The following is a 24,432-nucleotide window of genomic DNA, read 5'->3' as shown; positions in this document are numbered from 1 at the left end:
AGAAATGATTACTTGCATAAATATGTTCTAAAATCCCCAATGTTCAATATTTCCCTAAATGCCTTAGCTTATGAAACAAACTCATAATTCAAATTTGAGTGTCAGCTCATAACTCATAATTTTTCTTAGCTCTGGGCTAAGCACCAGGCTTCTTAATTAAGGCATACACTACAGCACTAGTGTGGCAGTTAGCCTAGTGGTTAGAGCGTTGGGCCAGTAACCGAAAGGTTGCTAGATCGAATCCCTGAGCTGACAAGGTAAAAATCTGTTCCTAGGCCGTCATTGTAAATAAGAATTTGTTCTTAACTGACTTGCCTAGTTAAATTAAAATAAAAAAAGTACTACTACAGTACTCAGTAAGCATATCATAAGTACTGTATGTTTTGGTTGGTTTGTTTTGTTGTTTTTTCTAAGCCATTCCGTGGGTCGTGGGACATGTAGAGGTCCATTGTGATGCTAATTGAATGAGACGGGAGCAGTCAGGGGGCCAGTCCCCCCCCCCCCCCCCCCTCAAAATCAAAAAATGTACTTATCAGGAGGTGTATCAGCCAAATCAAATCACATCTAATTGTATTAGTCACATGCGCCGAATACAACAGGTAGACCTTACAGTGAAATGCTTACTTATGAGACCCTAACCAACAATGCAGTTAAAAAAAATATGGATAAGAAATTAAAGATCAGGCTGTTGATTGTGGCCTGTGGAATGTTGTCCCAATCCTCTTCAATGGCTGTGCGAAGTTGCTAAATATTGTAAGGAACTGGAACACTCCATCGATCCAGAGCATCCCAAACGCAATGGGTGACATGTCTGGTGAGTATGCAGGCCATGGAAGAACTGGGACATTTTCAGCTTCCGGCAATTGTTCCCCATCCTTGCATCGTGGGGCCATGCATTATCATGCTGAAACATGAGGTGATGTCGGAAAATGAATGGCACGACAATGGGCCTCAGGATCTCGTTATGGTATCTCTGTGCTATCGATAAAATGCATTTGTGTTCGTTGTCTGTAGCTTGTGCCTGCCCATACCATAACCCCACCGCCACCATCAGGCACTCTGTTCACAACTTTGATATCAGCAAACCGCTCGCCCACACAACGCCATATACGCTGTCTGCCATCTGCCCGGTGCAGTTGAAACCGGGATTCGTATGCAAAGAGCACACTTCTCCAGCGTGCCAGTGGTCATCGAAGGTAAGCATTGTCCTCAATGAAGTCGGTTACGACACTGAACTGCAGTCAGGTCAAGACCCTGGTGAGGATGACGAGCACTCAGATGACCTTCCCCAACATGGTTTCTGCAAAACAACAGTTTGTGCAAAATATTTTTGGTTGTGGAAATCCACAGTTTCATTAGCTGTTCAGGTCGTCGGATGTGGAGGTCCTAGGATGGCTTGGTTACATGTGGTCTGCGGTGATGAGACCGGCTGGACGTAGTGCCAAAATCTCAAAAACAACGTTGGTATAGAAATGAACATTGTAATTCTCTGGCAACAGCTCTGGTAGCCATTCCTGCAGTCAGCAAGCCAATTGTATGCTCCCTCAAACTGAGACATCTGTGGCCTTGTGTTGTATGACAGAACTGCACTATTTAAGAGTGGTTAATTATTGTCCCCCAGCACAAGGTGCACCTGTGTAATAATCATACTGTTTAATCAGTTTCTTGATATGCCACACCTGTCAGGTGGATGAATTATCCTGGCAAAAGATAAATGCTCAATGACAGGGATATAAACACATTTGTGCACAACATTTGAGGAGAATAAGCTTTTTGTGCATGTGGAATATTTAGGGATCTTTTATTTCAGCTGAAGTTGCATTTATATTTTTGTTCAGTATATTTCAAATTTCTTAAAATGTCCAGGCCTGCAAGAAGAAATTATAGACTCAAATGGGCACAGGGAGGAGTTGACTTAGGATGACCCTGTTGCACCCTTAAACTATTTCTCAGTCCGATGTTCCATCTATGACATTTGAGAGGCAATTGTGAATATTGTCACAATTAGACTGTGGAATTGTTGTTTCTCTTCCTATCTAACTAAGGCATGCTGTGATAATTGTGAACATTCATTCTCACTGTGGTACAGTATGTGCTTGTAATTCTCTGAAAGGATTTTGGCTACTTGATTAATGATGTTTGTCCAAACTTACAATAAGCATTTGGAAATAAAGTGTTGTGATGGACTGTTTGGTAAGATAGACTAATGGTCCAGTTTGATGCAAAAGCTGCATGCATACTGTTGTTGCCTCTGTGGAAGATGATTTATGCCATGTTACAGGGCTTTCATCTTGTTTGTTGTTATTCTCTAAATGCTTTCGACCTGAAGAAAATCACAAATCAAAAAGCGGAGCGAAGGAAGGAAAATGCCGGAATGCCAGTACCAGAAATGGAATGTAACGAACGAGTGAGAGAAAGAGGAGGAGTAGAGGGTAAAGGGAGTTTTACAGTACAAATCAAGTTATTCTCAATCAATGCAGCTGATTTACTTCAGCACCAGTGAGCTCTACTTATAAAGGTAGCTACTGCTGTTATTCCTAAGCATTACTGTTGCTTACACTGCTACAACAGGGGCTGCTGTCATGGCTGGCACAATTATTGTATTATGGATGAAAACCATCATAAAAATAAAATAGCCATCTTAACAGTTTTTGGGGGGGTGGAATGGACAGCTGACTGAAGACAGGACAGCAGCAGTGTCACGTCATCTGGTTTGATGGCAAACAGTTGTGGCGCTGCAGCAGCCCAGTTAGTCTCTCTCAGCAGTGTAAACATGACAGTCACATACAGTATGGTGTCCGCCCCTAGAATGTTGCCCAGTCTGGGTAAAGGCAAAGACCACTTAGAGAGACTCACTGGGCTGCTGCAGAGCTACAACTGTTTGCCATCAAACCAGATTACATGACTCTGGTCTGACACTGCTGCTGTGTGATTGGCCCGAGCAGCCAGGGGCCGAGGGAGGTGAAAAGGGCCACCAGCAAGTTTGAGGTTTTGATCATTTTTATTATGCGTTTCCGTAATTTCATGCAGACAGCTGACTAATGGATTGGTAGTGGTGGAAGGATGTACCGATAAAGGCAGAGTAGATTAGGTGATGGGTGATTATACTGTACATTCACAGTCAAATTAATTTATTCAGGAAGGGAGGTGATTTCAGAAATGTATTTTACAGTAAGGGTCAGTGTTCCCACAATTACTGTAAGATCAAACCATGATGACACAGCAGGCATCTAGGCAGTTACCTGATAAATCAAATCTCCCCTCTAAAGTAATTATGTTCCCAAGAGGCTGTGAAGACTGAAATGGATGGACCCAGCATTGGTTTTGTGGAGTCAGAGTTGTGTCCTTGAACTCTGTTAGTCTGTGTCCTCCTGTAGGCCTCATGTCCTGCCGTAGGCCTCATGGCAAGTTTCTTGACTCAAAGCAAAAGACAATTTACAGAGTTCTATATATGACATAGCTCCCAAACCTTCCATTGTGGCTCGTCATTCACCAACCTATCTTAAACGCAACTGACTTTGAGGTTTGAACAGTAAATTGTTAAAAGTTTATCCCCCCAGTATAGACTAACCATTGATCAAATAGTAACGTTAGTAGGTTGGGTTGTGCTTAGGAAAATGTGACATTTAGAAGTCATCAGTGATGCAGTAGTAGTCTCTCTAGAGTCCAAACAGACTGGTTGCATCCCATAATGTGCCAATGTGGTCTGGGATTTCAGAGAATAATACAGTAGTTGAAGGAAGCCACTGAGGCAGAGCGTTTAAAGACTCTTGTTAGGATCAAAGTGAAATGACCTGAAATACCTTGTGGTCTTTGAAAGGGTCTGTAACCTGGAGCTCCGGGCCTGATGATGACTCTCCTCCGGGCAGATCCATCCTCTAGTCTACACCATCCTTAACTGGACTTAGAGAGGCTCTGAACTCTGAATCACGTCCTCATTGTGTCAGTCTGAATCTCACACACGCTCCTGGTGATGAGCTGAGTGGAGCATTCGGCTGTCTCAACCCAAACCCACAGAGGCAGAGCCAGGAATAACTGCAGCAACCGCTGTTGACTGTATGTCTGCTCTGTTTTATAATCACATGGTCCAAACGTTCAGGTCTTCATCGAATCTGTAGGATAGTCAAATTGCCAGTTCAGTGGCACTTTGTCAAAATCCAGAGAGGGACTGAGCCTTTTCGTTCATCCTTTCACTTAGCATCATCGTGCTATTTATAAATTATTCTATTTAGTCTATTTTGTAGGCCACTGTAGTCACTCAAGACTATGTAGTGGTGGATTCTTGCATTTCAGTGACAGACAAGTGTGATTTGGATTAGGAGGTTCATATGCACAGTAATGCTGAAGTAAGTTATTTGCATCAATGAGTGACTGAGATGGGGTGCTTCAGTTCCGCTTTGTAATTATTTGTCAGTTTTAGATATTGTTTATATCTAATTTCATGGAAAATGATCTTACTTCCAATAGATGGGGTTTTGGAAAGAGGCTTTCAGACAACAAAGGCCTACTAAGGACGAGCACTTAGTGAAAGTTTGCCATGGGATTTGAAATATGGGACTATATCTCTAGGTACTTTGTTCTTTTTCAAAGAAATAACTTAATGGCGATCTAGCTTTTAATTCAACAGTATCAGAACAGGACTTATGCAGTAGCCTAAAGTCCTGCTCTGATACGTCATTCAATTGAGCTAATAAGTAACACTGACATTTGAAACCCAACCTTAGGGAATGGCACTGCACAGTTACCCTTTCCAAATCCTTTCTTTGCTTGATGTGCAATTAGTGTAATAGCCTCTCATATGAAGAAACAGTGTATGAAAAGAGTAGGCTTGTAAGAATTCCTCTTGCAGTATATGCCTACAGTGGTGCCCAAAATCTCCTCAATCATTCTGCCAATAATGATTCAATGGACAAGTGTCAGGGTGTCACAAATGCTTACGAACATCTTGCATTGACTAAACATCTCCCCCTTCCTCCCTCCCTATCTCTCCCATCCTTCTTGTGCTCTTCTACCCTAGCTCCATCCCTCTTATGTTTCCTCTATTGACTCCTCTCCTGGAGATGTTATGTGACTGAGGAAATATTTTCTCACAAATTAACATTTGTTGGAGCAGACTGGGACTGTAGTATTGTCATTTAAATGCCAAATTTGTGTATCTTCCGGTGTTTAGTTGCACATCAGCATGGGTCTTAGTTTCTTAGCAGTGAGCCAGTTTGTTTCCTTCTCTGATGTGTCCACCTGGGGCCTGAGGCTGGCACTGGGATGTAAATAATGTACTGTATGAGTTCTGTTGTTCTGTCATAGTCTGTGTGGAGGAACATTTCACAGATTGTTGCAGCTCTGCTGGATACTCTTTCCAAGGACTCTGTTCTTGAAAAGAAGAACTCTGAGGAAAGGAGATGTATCGTAAGCTTGCAATCAGGAGACAAAAGAAAGCACCTTTGTGAAATGTCATCAATCTCTATAAAGTCAAGGTGTGTGAATCATTTTTATGTCCCAATACACAGCTAAATGGACTGTTGGTGAGTGAGTGCTGTCCCTATTGGTTGCCGTCTTTATTGGGCTACCATCTATGTAGCCTAATAGCTTAGTAATAAATACGGTATTGATCAAGTCAAATAAGCTAAAATATTTCCTACTACTGGAAGCTGCAAAATAGTTATCCCAGTAGAATAAGATCTTCCCTAGGGTTGTGTGAGAAAGTTTCAGACTTTCAGACAAACCTTCACGTGTGCCTAGAGTCGAAGCCCATGTGACCCTTGCTGAAATGTGGGTAATATTACTGATGGCACAGTTGATTGCAGCACAACACAAGGTTATTTTATATCGCTACATCTCCCCCCCAGTTATCTGCCCGCCCACTGCCTCCTTATTAAAGTGGATTAAAAAGCACTGCTGTCAGCTCGCCTGCCGTGATATGCTGTGACTCTGTGTTGCCTGGGGGAAAGACAGCCAGCGCTCAAAGTTGAATCTCTCAGCCTCCCAGTCAGAGCATGGCTAACATCAGTAGGTGTCTAATCTATAATGCATTCCTACAGGGGAGTTGGCCCACCACTTGGTTAGGGGGTGTGACGCCTATGCTTACTGCTGTTTAAACATGAATGGGCCCTCTGTGACTGAGTCTAAATGCCAGGTTTAACCTCCTGGGGAGAGTGTCCTCTGCCAACTCACTGTTGATATCAGGCTGAGATTCTAGTGTGAAGAGCACAGACTCATGATGACACCAATCTGAGATAGCCGGGCCCTCCTGTAACAGTAAACACAGACAACTTGTTAAGAAGTTTCCTATGAAGTTGTGAAGGTCGTACAAAAATACTTTGTTCTCCATTTTGAGACACACAGAGCTCAGCTGTTGAAAATCCACTTGACTTACACACAGAGGACATTGCAGAGTACAGGGCTGATAACACTGTATAAACTGCATCCCCCTGACTGCTTTTATTCAGTCTGCTGATGATATGTGAACCATAGCCTACACATTATTCCATCCTCTCACCTTTTCAAATGTGGCCCAATGGAGGGAAGATGGTGAGTCAGAGCATTCATTAACATTTCGGATTTAGTTATTTTTCCCACCCTTCCCCCCTCCGTGGTGTTTTCTCTGGGGTGATATAAAGGAGATGATGCAGTTATGCACTGGAGGGATGTTGCTGATTAGCCTAAATCCTGTGCCGAGTCAGCTGCTTTATGACTCACAGCCCTCTGCCCTTCTGTACCCTCAGCACCTCATGCTTTGTTTTGGCACTCTTCATCTGCTAGCAGCAAATTGACATGAATCAACCTGCGATCTGGTGTACTTATGTATGTACACATCGATCTTTCTTGGTGGTCAGTCACCCACAGTGAACCCTATGTAGTTTAGCTGTCTGAGGTCGGCCTACTCTACTGTACTATGTTTCAATGTTCTGTAGTTTTAGCCTGGCCTGTCTCGTAGATTTCAGAGAAAATATAGCCATGTTTTTGATGAGCTAATACATCTCAACAGTAAGTTTCCTTTTCTCTTTTGTCTGTTATTTCCCCCACATTCAATGCACTGCTACAAAGTAATAGGGAGTAAGGCTGCTTCATATCTGTTGAGGAATGGGAAGTCAGGAGGACTGTTTGGATAATTTGTTGAGCAGACCACAGCTTTTATTTTTGCCATCAAGGACACAGAAAAATAAACGGTTTTTCTTTTGTTCTGTGGTGCAGTCATTTGCATCTCCAGAATAGGCCTAAACGTCAGTGAAGTGACACGTATGTGCTGAGAAGTGCAATAGTAAACAAAAAATATTGTTCTGATCTTGAATTAAATTGATAATGCCTCATTTCATGCGATTTTTCCAATTTTCTGAAACTAATAGTTGTATTTTCAGAATGCAATTAGTGGTAGCCTAATGGTGTGTATAATTAATCACATGCAGGAACTCCCCGAATTGGGGGCCACAATTGCACCCTTCTCTAGAAAGCTAGCTAATTTAGAAACATGGGATTGTCTTTTTCTTTCCTTTTTAACATTACAAGTAACAATGGAAATCGACAGCTGTCTCCATCTGTTTCTTTCTTGTAAGTATTTCCCATCCTAGAGTCTGAGACGTTGTGGTAATCTATGGTATAGAAGAAGAATGTATGACCATTCAGCATAGACACTTTACATTGCCCCTAGTTATCATAAATCATGACTTCTATAGTTTAGCCATATAGCTAGCTAAGCATAGCTAGATAGTTGTTGTGTTATCCAGCTAACAATAATAGTGATTGTGTTGACACAGCTAGCTCGTTAACATCCTGGGTATGTCTCACTTAATACCCTTGGGGTATGGATACCCTGAGAACAAGGTTCATGGAATATAAGACCATCCACCCCAGCGAACGTTACTGTAGTTAGATAGCTAGCGAGTAACGACCATAGCATATTTTCCAGCTTTAGGTAGCTAGCTAGTCAACGTGAGGAAACTAGCTACTTAGCGTGCTAGCTAATACCAAAAAAACGAAACAGATTGCATGGCAAGTCTTTTCTGTAGATGGTAACTAGCTAGCCTAGTTGGAACACCCAACAAAAATGCCAACTAGCTGGCTAGAGTTAGCTTGCCAACGCTATCTAACTACCTATGCAAATCGTCCAGCAGAATTCATGTATCCAATAAAGAAAAACATATTGCATGTGAAACATACTTTCTCTCTCGTGTGTTGATGTTTTTGACCTACAACACTGTTTCTTTCGCGGCAATCTTTCATGTCTGGATTTTGCACACTGACTTTGACCCTGTTCTTTGCACACATGATGTCAGAGTGGTAGCCTAATAGTGTGTATAATTCATCACATGGAGTAATTACTCCCACCATCCTGATAATAGGTAGAAAAATAAAAGCTTTATCTACAACATCAGGCCAAACTTCTCTCATAGTAATTCCATAAAGTTAACACTAAAATAATCTTGAAGTAAATTTGGATGTGATCCTAAGTTATGTAATCAAAAAGGTAGGCCTAAATAAGAGTTAAGAAATGATCTGTCAGCATTTTCACCTCAATATAGACCTATCTGGGATATCTCAAGGCTGGTTGTGTCACAAACGCAACCTCAACATTGCCACTGTGCCACATCAACCTATTGGCACTGCATTTCTTAATTTAAGCATTTGTTGAAACAATTACTACTTTTTTCTATTGACAATAAGTTACACAACATCGTCTATGAACTTGGGCAAATGGGGGAGGAATGTTATCTAACTGTGCAAACAATAATCAGAGTAATTGATGAGTTGAAAAAGTTAAATTAATTATATTTGTATGTGTTCTTGTTTTCCAGTACACTCGGGTGTGGATCCCAGACCCAGAGGATGTGTGGAGAGCTGCAGAGATCATCAAAGATTACACGGAGGGAGAGCCCATCCTGTACCTCAAACTTGAAGATGAAACGGTAATATACTACCCACTGGATCAGGCCACAGTTATTAAATCCATATCCTTTTTTGGATAATATAGCCTTTGCCTCAAGACTCAATATGCTTTGGTCTATTTTGCTGTGCTGTTGTACATTTTGCGTTTTACATCATGCTGTATTAAAGCAGTTAATGTGTGTGTGTGTGTGTGTGCCCAGACACATTCATAAACTTAAGTGCCATAAATCATTAATTGTGTTTTTTAAGGGAAAACTGCAAACTTTGAGAGTAAAATATACAGCTATTAAATTACAGTGCACTGTGTCAAGAGTAATTTGAATACGTAAGCATATGATGAGATTTTCATATCACCTCATGTAGCAGCAGTATATTCCCCTACATACATACTCATGATCACAATTCCTATTTAATACTCCTCGCAGGGTGGGATTGTCAGGTATGATTCATACACACCTAGATGCCGTCACCCTTTAACATAAAAACATGATTATTTCTCTTCTCAATAATTCAATAAGCTGTGTGGATTGTAATATTCTTATGGATGGTGCTGCAATATGATTTAAACTGATAAAGGGAAAAGGGTCTTACCCTTACAACAGGTACACGTGCAAACACTTGGCTGTAATCAGTTTTTGTGACATTTTTGCTTGAACATCTGTCCCAGCCGCTGGAGTACCGCATCGGACCCAAAGACAATGCTCTTCCCTTCCTCCGGAACCCTGATATCCTGGTGGGGGAGAATGACCTCACAGCTCTCAGCTACCTGCACGAGCCTGCTGTCCTGCACAACCTCAAAGTGCGCTTCACCGAGTCCAATCACATCTACACATACTGTGGTAAGTCTCTATACCACCTCTCTAAACAGGCAACATACGATGGGGTGAATCTACATACGATGGGGTGAATCTACACTACCGTTCAGAAGTTTGGGGTCACTGAGAAATGTCCTTGTTTTTTGTCCATTTAAAATAACATTAAATTGATCAGAAATACAGTGTATACATTGTTAATGTTGTAAATGACTATTGTAGCTGGAAACGGCAGATTTTTTATGGAATATCTACGGAGGCCCATTATCAGCAACCATCACTCCTATGTTCCAATGGCACGTTGTGTAAGCTAATCTAAGTTTATAATTTGAAAAGGCTAATTGATCATTAGAAAGCCCTCCTGCAATTATGTTAGCACAGCTGAAAACTGTTGTTCTGATTTAAAGAAGCAATAAAACTGGCCTTCTTTAGACTAGTTGAGTATCTGGAGCATCAGCATACTTTCTTCTGAAACTCGTCAGTCTATTCTTGTTCTGAGAAATGAAGGCTATTTCCTGCGAGAAATTGCCAAGAAACTGAAGATCTCGTACAACGCTGTGTACTACTCCCTTCGCAGAACAGCGGAAACTGTCTCTAACCAGAATAGAAAGAGGAGAGGGAGGCCCCGGTGAACAACTGAGCAAGAGGACAAGTATATTAGTGTCTAATTTGAGAAACTGACGCCTCACAAGTCCTCAACTGGCAGCTTTATTAAATAGTACCTGCAAAATACCAGTCTCAACGTCAACAGTGAAGAGGCGACTCCGGGATGCTGGCCTTCTAGGCAGAGTTGCAAAGAAAAAGCCATATCTCAGACTGGCCAATAAAAATAAAATATTAAGATGGGCAAAAGAACACAGACACTGGACAGAGGAAGATTGGAAAAAAGTGTTATGGACAGACAAAGTTTGAGGTGTTCGGATCACAAAGAAGAACATTCGTGAGACGCAGATTTTTAAAAAAAAAGATGCTGGAGGAGTGCTTGACGCCATCTGTCAAGCATGGTGGAGGCAATGTGACAGTCTGGGGGTGATTTGGTGGTGATAAAGTGGGGGATTTGTACAGGGTAAAAGGGTTCCTGGAAAAAAGGAAGGCTACCACTCCATTTTCCAATTTCCTCCTACAACAAGACAATGACCCAAAGCACAGCTCCAAACTATGCAAGAACTATTTAGGGAAGAAGCAGTCAGCTGGTATTCTGTCTATAATGGAGTGGCCAGCACAGTCACAGGATCTCAACCCTAATGAGCTGTGGGAGCAGCTTGACCGTATGGTACGTAAGAAGTGCCCATCAAGCCAATCCAACTTGTGGGAGGTGCTTCAGGAAGCATGGGGAGAAATCTCTTCAGATGACCTCAGACAAAAGGTCTGCAAGGCTGTAATTGCTGCAAATGGAGGATTCTTTGACGAAAGCAAAGTTTGAAGGATTACTATTTCAATTACACAATTACTATTTCAATTAAAAATCATTATTTCCTATTCATTTTGCAACAAATTTCATGTATGTTTTCATGGAAAACAAGAACATTTCTAAGTGACCCCCAAACTTTTGAACGGTAGTGTACATATGATGGGGTGAATCTACATATGATGGGGTGAAGTCTTCAAATCTTATCTTGCCATTTATTACACTGGTTTATACAGCGCCAACTAACATCAATTAGATTTATCCAATGTGGCCTGTGTTGCTTCTCTTCCAAAAGCCCTTTTGCTACAAAGTCCTCCATGTTTACTAGTGTAGCTGGTCTATACACCATGTAGGATTGAGGCTTTTATTGACCTTACTGGTTGACTTGTCCCAACTTTTACAAACCTGTCCTCCCAATCCCTAATCAACATTGACTAAAGCAACAAATGCTTGCTCTGTAGCCATGTGTGGAATTCATCCTAAACAAAGCAGACAAAAGGTAATGAGCAAAGACAATCTGTTGAGTATACACTGGCCATAGATATCACCACCATCTTTTAGGGAGATCTGTCCCCATAGTAACCCTGCCAGGGCATGCTTGGGTAAACCTTCTACATTCCTCTGGCCATCTGGATGTTGTGATATGGTTTATTTATTTATTTTAAATTTTACTAGGCAAGTCAGTTAAGAACAAATTCTTATTTTCAATGACGGCCTAGGAACAGTGGGTTAACTGCCTGTTAAGGGGCAGAACGACAGATGACCTTGTCAGCTCGGGGGTTTGAACTTGCAACCTTCCGGTTACTAGTCCAATGCCCTAACCACTAGGCTACCCTGCCGCCCCATGTAGTATTTACATACCAAAGGTAGTAGTTAAAACGACTAAGGGTTGTTATCAATGTGGTTTTAATTACAATAGTATTTTGTTCTGTACGTACAGTATGATAGGATTAATAAGAAGATTAGTTTATCACAGGACAAACAGAGATGAGTCTTTTTGCTTTATCCCAACCCCCGGAGACACACAAATACACACACCCATAAAGGATCAAGTAACTACCGGTTACAGTATCACTGTGAGATATAGTGATTTTAGAGAGTTGAACGTTTTACTTGACTGGCTCTACTGTCCTCCCTTCCCTCACTCCATCTTCCCTCCAAAGGCATTGTGCTGGTGGCCATCAACCCCTACGAGCAGCTGCAAATCTATGGAGAGGAGGTCATCAATGCCTACAGTGGGCAGAACATGGGAGACATGGACCCACACATCTTTGCTGTTGCTGAGGAGGCATACAAGCAGATGGCCAGGTGCTGTATGAGGCTCTGGGTACAGCTAATTGGTTATAACCCAGGATCGGGATTCTGTTACTGTATCAGATCTGGTACAGTTGCCAGTTTCATAAGCACATTTTATGTATTAGTCTGCTTTGGGAGGCAATTGATTTGTTACTGTGTGACACATAGCTGCATATCAAGCACTTGATTAGACCCCTAATTCAATTTGCTATGTAATTTGATAGTGTTGGTGTGGGACTGAGGGTCTAAATAAGCAGTCCAGGCAGAGACGGTGTCTTCAATGGAAGGTGTGGGTGGATAATAACAGTGCTCAGGTCCACATTAACTGTCACCCTCCTCAATACCATGTCCACATTAAGTTGTAGTCGCTGCCTACGTAAAGGCCCACTGCTATATTGTCCTGGCAACTCCAGTCATGCAGAGTTGATTAGCATTGTGCAACTATAGGATTGATCCACTGTATTACTGTAGCTTTATTGCAATATCTGATATTGTCTGATGGTCAGTTACCTTTTTAACTGTAAATAACTTACAAAATGTCTCCAATGTCGATCTCAATCGCTTCTTCCTGTAGAGATGAGAGGAACCAATCCATCATAGTAAGTGGAGAGTCAGGGGCAGGGAAGACCGTCTCTGCTAAGTACGCCATGCGGTTCTTCGCCACTGTGGGAGGGTCAGCTAACGACACCAATGTTGAGGAGAAGGTGCTGGCCTCCAGCCCCATCATGGAGGTGAGGATGGGCTGATGATCCCATACTGTCAACCAGCCCAGGCCAGCTATATGGCATACTAGTAAGGGAAATCGAGTGCAAACCGGAAGTAGTCTAAGTACATCCATTTCCACAAAGTCAAAACCCAGCCTATTTCTACAATTTCTCTTCTTAAAATGTTATTTTAAACTTAACTCTAACCTTAACCACACTGCTAACCTTATGCCTAACTCTTTAAAAAAAACATTTTAATCATTTTTGTTTACGAGATTTTTTACGATAATTGCCAATTTTGACTTTGAAAATCGTCACGTTTTATGAGCGCATTTCACATTACTTTTGGGTTGTAATCCTATTATAATGCTCACATGAATGTCATGCTGAATATATGTTCATGTCATCACAAAACAAGTATTCAAATTTAGTTGCTAGTAGAATAACGTTACAATGCAAGTATTATGTGTAAAATAGTTGTTTATGTTGTTTTGGAGCTAAACCTCCCTTGCACTGCACTCCATTCTAGCACCTTTTGCTTAGTTGTTTCCGTGGGCTGGCCCTCATTTGATCTGTAAGCAAAGTATTCCCATAGTTTGCTTCTGCAGCCAGTTTTGTCAACAAGCTGCGGGCGTGGAGGTATGATGTTTTTGTTAGAGTAAGTTGTGCTGTCTGCATTTTCTCTCTCTCCTCTCACTTGGTTCTCGAAAGTGGCTGGTGCTGGGTCAGCTTCAAGCGCAATTAGCCTGGATAGCTACGGCCCCCCTGAGAAGATTCAGAAAAATGACTTGACAGACTCGATCCTCTCAATCCGTATATAACGTGAGACGCATTTGACAGAAGTACCGAAAGTAACACAAATTCTAGTACCGAACCACTTTTCATGTTGTAGTATTGAAAAAGTACAGGAGTTTTGGTATAGCGTGCAACGCTATTAGGTTGGTTCTTGTTAAAACGTGATCGTGTTAACTTTCTCGGCACACAAAAAGTATAATGAACTCCACATCTTCAGTTGTGACTTTGGAGAGTTCAGGCTACAGAAAAGTACTTGTATGGGGAATCATAATGAAAACTGTATGTGAAGAAGCCTAGCAAGCACAGCAGGAGTCCATTACCCTCTCTCGTGTTCTGAATCAGCAGAAACCTTCCTAACAGCAAAGTCCCTCAGCCTGTGTGGAACGATAAGACCAGGAAAGGCTGCTAGCTAGAAAGTTATCCGTCTGTTGTTCAGGAAGTTCAGGAGAAGGGCGGTCAGACATTTCTGTCTGATCTAGCTGACGTGAGGCTGGTAATGGACTCCGAGTGAAGAAACAGAAACAGGACTGATCTGTATGCAAGGACCGACTGGCTCAAGCCCCATCTTGGCAGGTGTCACAGCTCAGAATTAGGAGCATTATGACTGTCAAGGTATATTACAAGCAGTAAGGAGACTCTAAAGTTTTTTTTGTGTGGTATGAATTACAATATGAGAGGATAGAAATATATATTTTACAGTGGTTATGATTTTCCTTTGATCTCTTGTGAAGATTTTCTTTTGAAACTCCCACTTTTTCCGCCCCGTTCTTTTTCTTTATAGGCTATTGGAAATGCGAAAACCACTCGCAACGACAACAGCAGTCGTTTTGGGAAGTACATCCAGATTGGTTTTGACAGGAGTTATCACATCATAGGAGCCAACATGCGCACGTATCTGCTGGAGAAGTCAAGGGTAGTCTTTCAGGTACGTGTAACTCCATGTTGTTCAGTCTGGGAAGAAATTGGTTTCACTCTGTATTACTACTGCAAGTCCATGCTTCCTTCACATTTACTTTCCTTAGTTTAAATAAGCATTTGATTAAGCCCTAACTTGACACATTTTTCCAGACAATCAAATATCATTATGAATTTATCTAAGTCATTTTAAAAAATGAATAGAGCTACAAGATTAAATTGCAGCCCAGGGGAACTCCTGATCTAACAAAACTACCTAAGTCTTTCATTCACTCAGAATATATTATTGATAAAGAGTTAACGAGGCAGTGCAGGCAAAAATATGATTTTCCTGTATATTATATATATTTCCACAGGTTGAAATAATACTGTGAAATTGTGAAAATTCTGATAATGTCCTTTTATTGTAAGAGCTGTTGGAAAAGACTGAAATTGCAGCTTGTTTTGCAAAGATGATGTTTTGGACTCCCTGGTGACATCACCAGGCGGAATAAGTTAATAGACCAATAACAAAGTGATTTTGCCCTCCTTTCTACCAATAACAGCTAGTTCTTTAGGTTATATGTCTCTCCCATTAGACTCCTCCAATTAGGACCCTCGCTCAGTCCACTCCCAGACAGTTGTAGCAACATTTTTGCTTGAGAAATTGCTTTTTAACAATTTAATTGAAAACAATCACAGTAAAGTACTTAATTGTTACCCAGAAATGATTTAATATTGAGGTAAAAATGGCTGCATTGGTCTTTTAAGTGATACAATATCTGTAGTATATTTCCTCTTTTTAGGCAGAGGATGAGAGGAATTACCACATCTTCTACCAGCTGTGTGCCTCGGCTAGCTTGCCAGAGTTCAAAGACCTAGCCTTGAGTAAGTGTCACAGATGAAGACAATATTCCACTATCTATCTGTTTCATAAGCAATTTTTTTCTCTTTATGTCATGTTTACTAGAGGCAATTATTTCTCATACTAAAGGATTCAGAGAATAATGGATGCCTATCATGCCTGTCAGGGCCTCCTAATAAGAACACCGGTCTTATACATGAATGTATATCTCTACTTAACTGCTGCTTTCATTCTGAAGCCAGTGCAGAGGACTTCATCTTCACATCACAAGGAGAGAACATCTTCATTGAGGGGGTTAATGATGCTGAGGACTTTGAGAAGACGAGAGAAGCCTTTACGTTACTGGGTAAGTGTCTGACTGCATGGGTACGTTCTAAGCTAGCAACACACCTACATTAGAATAGGCGTAAAGACTGATTGGGATTTTATTCTAATCACACAAAAGAGAAATAGAAACATGTTATTTTTCAATCTCCCGATGGAACAACTGTTAACATGCACCTTACTCTGGTTGTTTGACAGGTGTTAATGACAGCAATCAAAGCAGCATATTCAGAATCATAGCTTCCATCCTGCATCTGGGAAATGTGGAGATCTGCTCGGAGAGAGACGGAGACTCCTGCCACATATTAGTATGTCACTATCCAGTCTTATCTAGCTTAATTCTGTTTGAGTTTCTAGTTCCACATCACAACCCCAAACCATGTATCTTCTCTATACCTCATACCTAATTTGTTGATTCAATGTGTGTGTTTGTAGAAGAACGACCCTCACTTGGCGCATTTTTGCCAGTTGCTGGGGGTGGAGCTGGAGCAGATGGAGCACTGGCTATGTCACAGGAAGCTGGTTACCACGTCAGAGACCTACGTCAAGAACATGTCTCGCAAACAGGCAGCTAATGCACGCGACGCACTCGCCAAGCACATCTACGCCCACATGTTTGACTGGATCGTGGAGTACGTCAACAAGTCCCTGCACACCTCCTCCAAACAACACTCTTTCATTGGTGTTCTGGACATCTACGGGTAAGGCTGTCCACCTGTGCTCCCCAAAACCTCTAAAAACAAAGCTCAACAGTGGGTCGGTTTGAATTGTGAGAGGAACTTGACTGTGTGAGAACTGATTTTCTTGCCAGCGCCAGGAGTGAAATCTCAGCCATGGTGAATGGTAAAATAATCCCAGGCTTGCAGTAAATTAATACACTGTGACAGCAGGCACACAGAACAACATCATCTCAATCCCACATTCTTAATTTTGCCTCACAGTTCTGTCACACCATGTTCTTTGTACTAGAATACGAAGAAGCTTGTATTTGATGAGTAGATTTCATAACTACTCAGTGTGTGTGCCCTCTGTGTCGACGCATATGTGTGAGCGCTCTGTGTTTCTCCAGCTAAATATCACCATCCACTGTGTTTTAAGTGTGTCTTCTCATTACAGTATTCTAAGTGTATAGAACCATATTGACTGGGGGAGCTGTGCTCTTCCTCTGCTTGACCCTGTCTGACTGAAGGCCTAATTGGTTCCCTGCTGTGAGTTAGATTATTGATAAGGCTGGCTGCTGGGGCAGGGAGGGGAGAGATACTGAGCTACAGTGGAAACCTCTCCCCAAATAAGACATTCAGCAGATACAGCAGCCTGGTCACTATTTTACATGCTTTTCACAAGCAGTGACTCAGAAGACCAGTTTTCCATGGCCTCTGTATATTCAGCTATCACGCCAGGCATACATTTACATTTACATTTTAGTCATTTAGTAGATGCCCTTATCGGAGCAGTTAAGGTGAAGTGCCTTGCTCAAGGGCACATTGACAGATTATTCACCTCCCTACATCAGTGGGATCAATAAACATCTCAGTCCTGAAGTCCTGGATTGTAATGACAACTCTAGCCTTGAATGAGTGTTGATTGTTTGGTGCAGTTTTCCTCTCAGCCCATGATTTAGAATCACTGTCCACAACACAGGATGACAGGAGACCAGAGACTTCTGACTCATTAAACACTTGAATGTTTTCTCTTCATCTGAACAGATTTGAGACCTTTGAAATAAACAGCTTTGAGCAGTTCTGCATCAACTACGCCAATGAGAAACTTCAGCAGCAGTTCAACCAGGTGAGTTTGAGACTAGATTGTAATCTAGCTACCTTCCTTTTTTACTTGTATTTTTTTTGGGGGGGGTAGATCAGCTTTTATATTGTAGCGTCCATAAATGTAATTGTCTGCATCATTTCCAATCCCCTTATATATGTTTTTGTAAATACATATACAGTACCAGTCTAAAGTTTAGACACCAGCTCTGTCAGGAGGAATGGGCCAAAATTCACTCAACTTATTGTGGGAAGCTTGTGGAAGGCTACCCGAAACACTTGACCCAAGTTAAACAATTTAAAGGCAATGCTCCCAAATACTAATTGAGTGTATGTAAACTTCTGACCCACTGGGAATGTGATGAAAGAAATAAAAGTTGAAATAATTCATTCTCTCTACTATTATTCTGACATTTTACATTCTTAAAATAAAGTGGTGATCCTAACTGACCTAAAACAGGGAATTTTTACTAGGATTCATTAAAAATCCTACAATGTGATTTTCTGGATTTTTTTTCTCATTTTGTCTGTCATAGTTGAAGTGTACCTATGATGAAAATTACAGGCCTCTCTCATCTTTTTAAGTGGGAGAACTTGCACAATTGGTGGCTGACTAAATACTTTTTTGCCCCACTGTATGTATGTATGTATGTATGTGTCTTTAAACAAACAATTAAAAAAAAATATATTTTCCACTAACCCTTCCACGCCTCCCCTAATTGGAGTAAACTAATTAGCAACACCACTTAGGCTTCTACTTCCAACTTATACATACTATATACATTTGACGGACAATTTAATTCACAATAGTTCTATTTTGTTTGTTTTTAGACCTGTTCTTCCTCGACCCTCAACCTCTCCCATCTATTTCTGATGTCCACCCAGTTTGATTTCTTTTTGCCATATATTTTTAACTGTGCTGTTTTACAAACGTTCTGAACCCATTTACATTTTACGGACACCGTATATTTTACATTAGTTATCTTGTTATTATTCCCACCCTTCAACTCCATTCAACCCCTCCCATCTATCTCTTAACACCATCCATATTGGATTTCTATTTGCCATATATTTTTCATCACCCAGTAGTGCTATCTGCAGAGTTAGCTCCAGATAAATGTTGCAGTTCTTCAGCCAATCCTGGACCTGTGACCAAAAACAAGCTACAGTACCAAAATAAATGATCTAATGACTCTGTCTACCTACCCTTTACCTTAGTTTCCAATGTTCTGTAGAGGAGACGTAAGAACTTGTCGCTGTGAACCTCATGACTCAACATGTATTTATTGAAGTGAAATAATTAGTGACTTAGTCTAACTGATAACCTGCTGGGCTGTAGCTCACTGTGTAGTTGTCTCCTCTCTGTGTCCTCAGCATGTGTTCAAGCTGGAGCAGGAGGAGTACGTGAAGGAGCAGATCCCCTGGACGCTCATCGACTTCTATGACAACCAGCCTTGTATCGATGTCATAGAGGCCAAGCTGGGAATCCTGGACCTGCTGGATGAGGAGTGCAAGGTGGAGCACCCTGTCTTACATATATTGTCTTAGTCCTAAATCAACACTGTCTTTACTCCAGAGCTCCAGAGTACATAGTTCTTAACTTATTAGTGAGGAGGTTTATAGGGACGATTGGCCATGGGAGGAGTTATAGTGCAGGATGCACTTGAGTAGTCTCAGGGGTTGAAGTGGGGAGCAGAGCAGAGCGTACTGCTGATCCCAGCATTTTAAACGTCTTGCCTCAGTTAATGGGATTCATCCTGCTGTAATGTACACACCGTGGCCTGCTTCTGTTTCCCCTGCCTGCATCCAGATCTTTATGATTTAAGGCCTTTGGAACAAAACAGATTACTTATTTATTTCACTCATCCTGTCCCATCCCACAGCCCTTTGAAGTTATTGACGATCATTTGGGACAACCTCAAAATAATGAGGATTCTGAGCACAGGTAACGTGGGTAGAACGTTTTGGTTTCCTCCATGGTTTTATATCATCTCTCTCTCTTTCCTTCTTTTCCTCCATCCGCTGCTGCTACAGGTGCCAAAAGGGACAGATCAGAACTGGTGCCAGAAGCTGTACGATCGCCTATCAAGTAGCGTCCATTTCCAGAAACCACGGATGTCCAACACATCTTTCATTGTCATTCACTTTGCTGATAAGGTGGGTAGACCTGTATGTATGCCTCTTCAGTTAGGTGAACATTTGATGACCCCAAGGTTGTTGGTTGAGGTCATCATTGGCCTTAAACTGTCAATCTGCGATTGCTAAATCCATTTTTTACTTTTAAATTCATGATATATACCCATTGATTCTTGAAGAGTATAATTTATACATGCCTCATGAGCTTAGTCCAACTGTCTTACCCCATCAGAACCCAAAATAGAAGCTTGTTTATCCCTTTGTTTGTAAACAATGCAATTGTTAACACTGTATTGCGTCAAAACATGGTTAAAACTAGAACATCCAATCTCATGGATGGTCAGTCCTTGCATCCATAGCTCTGTCTATTAATCTGAGAGTGATTACATTTATCCAGCCCCATCCCTCAGTTATTTACCAAATCAGTGGCGGCGTGGCGGTTTGTTATTGTTTCAACTGCAGATTGACCCTTTAAGCAAGGAAACATATTTAAACCAAACTGCTTCAGTGTTGGTGTGAGTATAGTGTAGGTGTGAGTACTGTATAGTGTGGGTGTGAGTACTGTATAGTGTGGGTGTGAATACTGTATAGTGTTGGTGTAATATAGTGTTGGTGTGACTACTGTATGGTGTTGGTGTAAGTACAGTGTTGGTGTGAGTACTGTATAGTGTTGGTGTGAGTACTGTATAGTGTGGGTGTGAGTACTGTATAGTGTTTGTGTAATATAGTGTGGGTGTGAGTACTGTTTAGTGTTGATGTAATATAGTGTTGGTGTGATTACTGTGTAGTTTTGGTGTAATATAGTGTTGGTGTGACTACTGTGTAGTGTTGGTGTAAGTATAGTGTTGGTGTGAGTACTATATAGTGTTGGTGTGAGTACTGTGTAGTGTGGGTGTGAGTACTGTATAGTGTTGGTGTAATATAGTGTTGGTGTGAGTATTGTATAGTGTTGGTGTAATATAGTGTTGGTGTGAGTACTGTGTAGTGTTGGTGTAATATAGTGTTGGAGTGAGTACTGTGTAGTGTTGGTGTAATATAGTGTTGGTGTGAGTACTGTATAGTGTTGGTGTAATATAGTGTTGGTGTGAGTACTGTGTAGTGTTGGTGTAATATAGTGTTGGCGTGAGTACTGTGTAGTGTTGGTGTAATATAGTGTTGGTGTGAGTACTGTGTAGTGTTGGTGTAATATAGTGTTGGCGTGAGTACTGTATAGTGTTGGTGTAATATAGTGTTGGTGTGAGTACTGTGTAGTGTTGGTGTAATATAGTGTTGGTGTGAGTACTGTGTAGTGTTGGTGTAATATAGTGTTGGCGTGAGTACTGTATAGTGTTGGTGTAATATCGTGTTGGTGTGAGTACTGTATTGTTGTTATTGTTGTTTCAACTGCAGATTGACCCTTTAAGCAAGGTAACGTATTTAAACCAAACTGCTTCAGTGTTGGTGTGAGTACTGTATAGTGTGGGTGTGAGTACTGTATAGTGTGGGTGTAATATAGTGTTGGTGTGAGTACTGTATAGTGTTGGTGTAATATAGTGTTGGTGTGTGTACTGTATAGTGTTGGTGTAATATAGTGTTGGTGTGATTACTGTATAGTGTTGATGTAATATAGTGTTGGTGTGACTACTGTGTAGTGTTGGTGTAAGTATAGTGTTGGTGTGAGTACTGTGTAGTGTTGGTGTAATATAGTGTTGGCGTGAGTACTGTATAGTGTTGGTGTAATATCGTGTTGGTGTGAGTACTGTATTGTTGTATTGTTGTTATTGTTATTGTTTCAACTGCAGATTGACCCTTTAAGCAAGGTAACGTATTTAAACCAAACTGCTTCAGTGTTGGTGTGAGTATAGTGTAGGTGTGAGTACTGTATAGTGTGGGTGTGAGTACTGTATAGTGTGGGTGTGAATACTGTATAGTGTTGGTGTAATATAGTGTTGGTGTGAGTACTGTATAGTGTGGGTGTGAGTACTGTGTGGGTGTGAGTACTGTGTAGTGTTGGTGTGAGTACTGTATAGTGTTGGTGTAATATAGTGTTGGAGACTACTGTGTAGTGTTGGTGTAAGTATAGTGTTGGTGTGAGTACTGTATGGTGTTGGTGTAAGTACAGTGTTGGTGTGAGTACTGTATAGTGTTGGTGTGAGTACTGTATAGTGTTTGTGTAATAAAGTGTGGGTGTGAGTACTGTTTAGTGTTGGTGTAATATAGAGTTGGTGTGACTACTGTGTAGTGTTGGTGTAAGTATAGTGTTGGTGTGAGTACTATATAGTGTTGGTGTGAGTACTGTTTAGTGTTCATTTAATGTATTTTTGGTGTGAGTACTGTATAGTGTTGGTGTAATATAGTGTTGGTGTGAGTACTGTGTAGTGTTGGTGTAATATAATGTTGGTGTGAGTACTGTATAGTGTTGGTGTAATATAGTGTTGGTGTGATTACTGTATAGTGTTGGTGTAATATAGTGTTGGAGACTACTGTGTAGTGTTGGTGTAAGTATAGTGTTGGTGTGAGTACTGTATAGTGTTGGTGTAATATAGTGTTGGTGTGTGTACTGTATAGTGTTGGTGTAATATAGTGTTGGTGTGAGTACTGTATAGTGTTGGTGTAATATAGTGTTGGTGTAAGTATAGTGTTGGTGTGAGTACTGTATAGTGTTGGTGTGAGTACTGTATAGTGTGGGTGTAATATAGTGTTGGTGTGAGTACTGTATAGTATTGGTATAATATAGTGTTGGCGTGAGTACTGTATAGTGTTGGTGTAATATCGTGTTGGTGTGACTACTGTATAGTGTGGGTGTAATATAGTGTTGGTGTGAGTACTGTATAGTATTGGTGTAATATAGTGTTGGTGTGAGTACTGTATAGTGTTGGTGTAATATAGTGTTGGTGTGAGTACTGTATAGTGTGGGTGTAATATAGTGTTGGTGTGAGTACTGTATAGTGTTGGTGTAATATAGTGTTGGTGTGAGTACTGTATAGTGTGGGTGTAATATAGTGTTGGTGTGAGTACTGTATAGTATTGGTGTAATATAGTGTTGGCGTGAGTACTGTATAGTGTTGGTGTAATAGCGTGTTGGTGTGGGTACTGTATAGTATTGGTGTAATATCGTGTTGGTGTGAGTACTGTATAGTGTTGGTGTGAGTACTGTATAGTGTTGGTGTAATATAGTTTTGGTGTGAGTACTGTATAGTATTGGTTTAATATAGTGTTGGTGTGACTACTGTGTGGTGTTGGTGTAAGTATAGTGTTGGTGAGAGTACTGTATAGTGTTGGTGTAATATAGTGTTGGTGTGACTACTGTGTAGTGATGGTGTAATATAGTGTTGGTGTGACTACTGTGTAGTGTTGGTGTGACTACTGTGTAGTGATGGTGTAATATAGTGTTGGTGTGACTACTGTGTAGTGTTGGTGTGAGTACTATATAGTGTTGGTGTGAGTACTGTATAGTGTTGGTGTAATATAGTGATGGTGTGACTACTGTGTAGTGTTGGTGTAATATAGTGTTGGTGTGACTACTGTGTAGTGTTGGTTTAATATAGTGTTGGTGTGAGTACTGTATAGTGTTGGTGTAATATAGTGTTGGTGTGACTACTGTGTAGTGTTGGTGTGACTACTGTATAGTGTTGGTTTAATATAGTGTTGGTGTGAGTACTGTATAGTGTTGGTGTAATATAGTGTTGGTGTGAGTACTATATAGTGTTGGTGTGAGTACTGTATAGTGTTGGTGTAATATAGTGTTGGTGTGACTACTGTGTAGTGTTGGTTTAATATAGTGTTGGTGTGACTACTGTGTAGTGTTGGTGTAATATCGTGTTGGTGTGAGTACTATATAATGTTGGTGTGACTACTGTATAGTGTTGGTTTAATATAGTGTTGGTGTGAGTACTGTATAGTGTTGGTGTAATATAGTGTTGGTGTGACTACTGTGTAGTGATGGTGTAATATAGTGTTGGTGTGACTACTGTGTAGTGTTGGTGTAAGTATAGTGTTGGTGTGAGTACTATATAGTGTTGGTGTGAGTACTGTATAGTGTTGGTGTAATATAGTGTTGGTGTGACTACTGTGTAGTGTTGGTTTAATATAGTGTTGGTGTGAGTACTGTATAGTGTTGGTGTAAGTATATTGTTGGTGTGAGTACTATATAATGTTGGTGTGAGTACTGTATAGTGTTGGTTTAATATAGTGTTGGTGTGAGTACTGTATAGTGTTGGTGTAATATAGTGTTGGTGTGAGTACTGTATAGTGTTAGTGTAAGTATATTGTTGGTGTGAGTGAGCTCAGTGGCCCTACAGTGTCTCCGCTCCTCATTATAACACAAGCTCTAATTAACTCAGAGAGCAACACTAGCTCCTACTTAGAGGAGCTAGCACTTTAAATACAGACTTCCCCAGTGAAGTGCTGCCTGTGTATCTGATGCCAAATGTGGGTCAAGTAAATAGATGAAAGGCAGGCAGCCATAGCGTTGTCCTTTATTTAACATGGTAATTTCCATGACAAACAAGGTATATGAGAGTCCTGTTAATGTAGAGAGGATGTCCCCAGCTCACCTCTGTTAAGTTGGCGTTAA

At 41.0% G+C, this 24,432-nt stretch overlaps 1 protein-coding gene across 3 annotated transcripts in view; it reads left to right on the top strand.

Moving 5' to 3' along the window:
• The window catches only part of LOC110537143 (unconventional myosin-Vb), a 75,814-nt gene that overhangs the window by 12,288 nt on the left and 39,094 nt on the right, over positions 1-24,432 (top strand). For all 3 annotated transcript variants that reach the window (XM_036937131.1, XM_036937133.1, XM_036937132.1), the window contains exons 2-13: positions 8,790-8,900; positions 9,548-9,719; positions 12,264-12,408; positions 12,971-13,127; positions 14,677-14,820; positions 15,596-15,677; positions 15,893-16,000; positions 16,177-16,286; positions 16,414-16,679; positions 17,685-17,766; positions 19,116-19,256; positions 19,776-19,898. In XM_036937131.1, the coding sequence (XP_036793026.1) occupies positions 8,790-8,900; positions 9,548-9,719; positions 12,264-12,408; positions 12,971-13,127; positions 14,677-14,820; positions 15,596-15,677; positions 15,893-16,000; positions 16,177-16,286; positions 16,414-16,679; positions 17,685-17,766; positions 19,116-19,256; positions 19,776-19,898 (1,641 nt within the window). The remainder of the gene's footprint in view (positions 1-8,789; positions 8,901-9,547; positions 9,720-12,263; positions 12,409-12,970; positions 13,128-14,676; positions 14,821-15,595; positions 15,678-15,892; positions 16,001-16,176; positions 16,287-16,413; positions 16,680-17,684; positions 17,767-19,115; positions 19,257-19,775; positions 19,899-24,432) is intronic.

This window comes from Oncorhynchus mykiss, chromosome 12 (assembly GCF_013265735.2).
Source record: "Oncorhynchus mykiss isolate Arlee chromosome 12, USDA_OmykA_1.1, whole genome shotgun sequence".
Lineage (NCBI taxonomy): Eukaryota > Metazoa > Chordata > Actinopteri > Salmoniformes > Salmonidae > Oncorhynchus > Oncorhynchus mykiss.
This window is presented reverse-complemented; position numbering and strand designations above follow the sequence as displayed.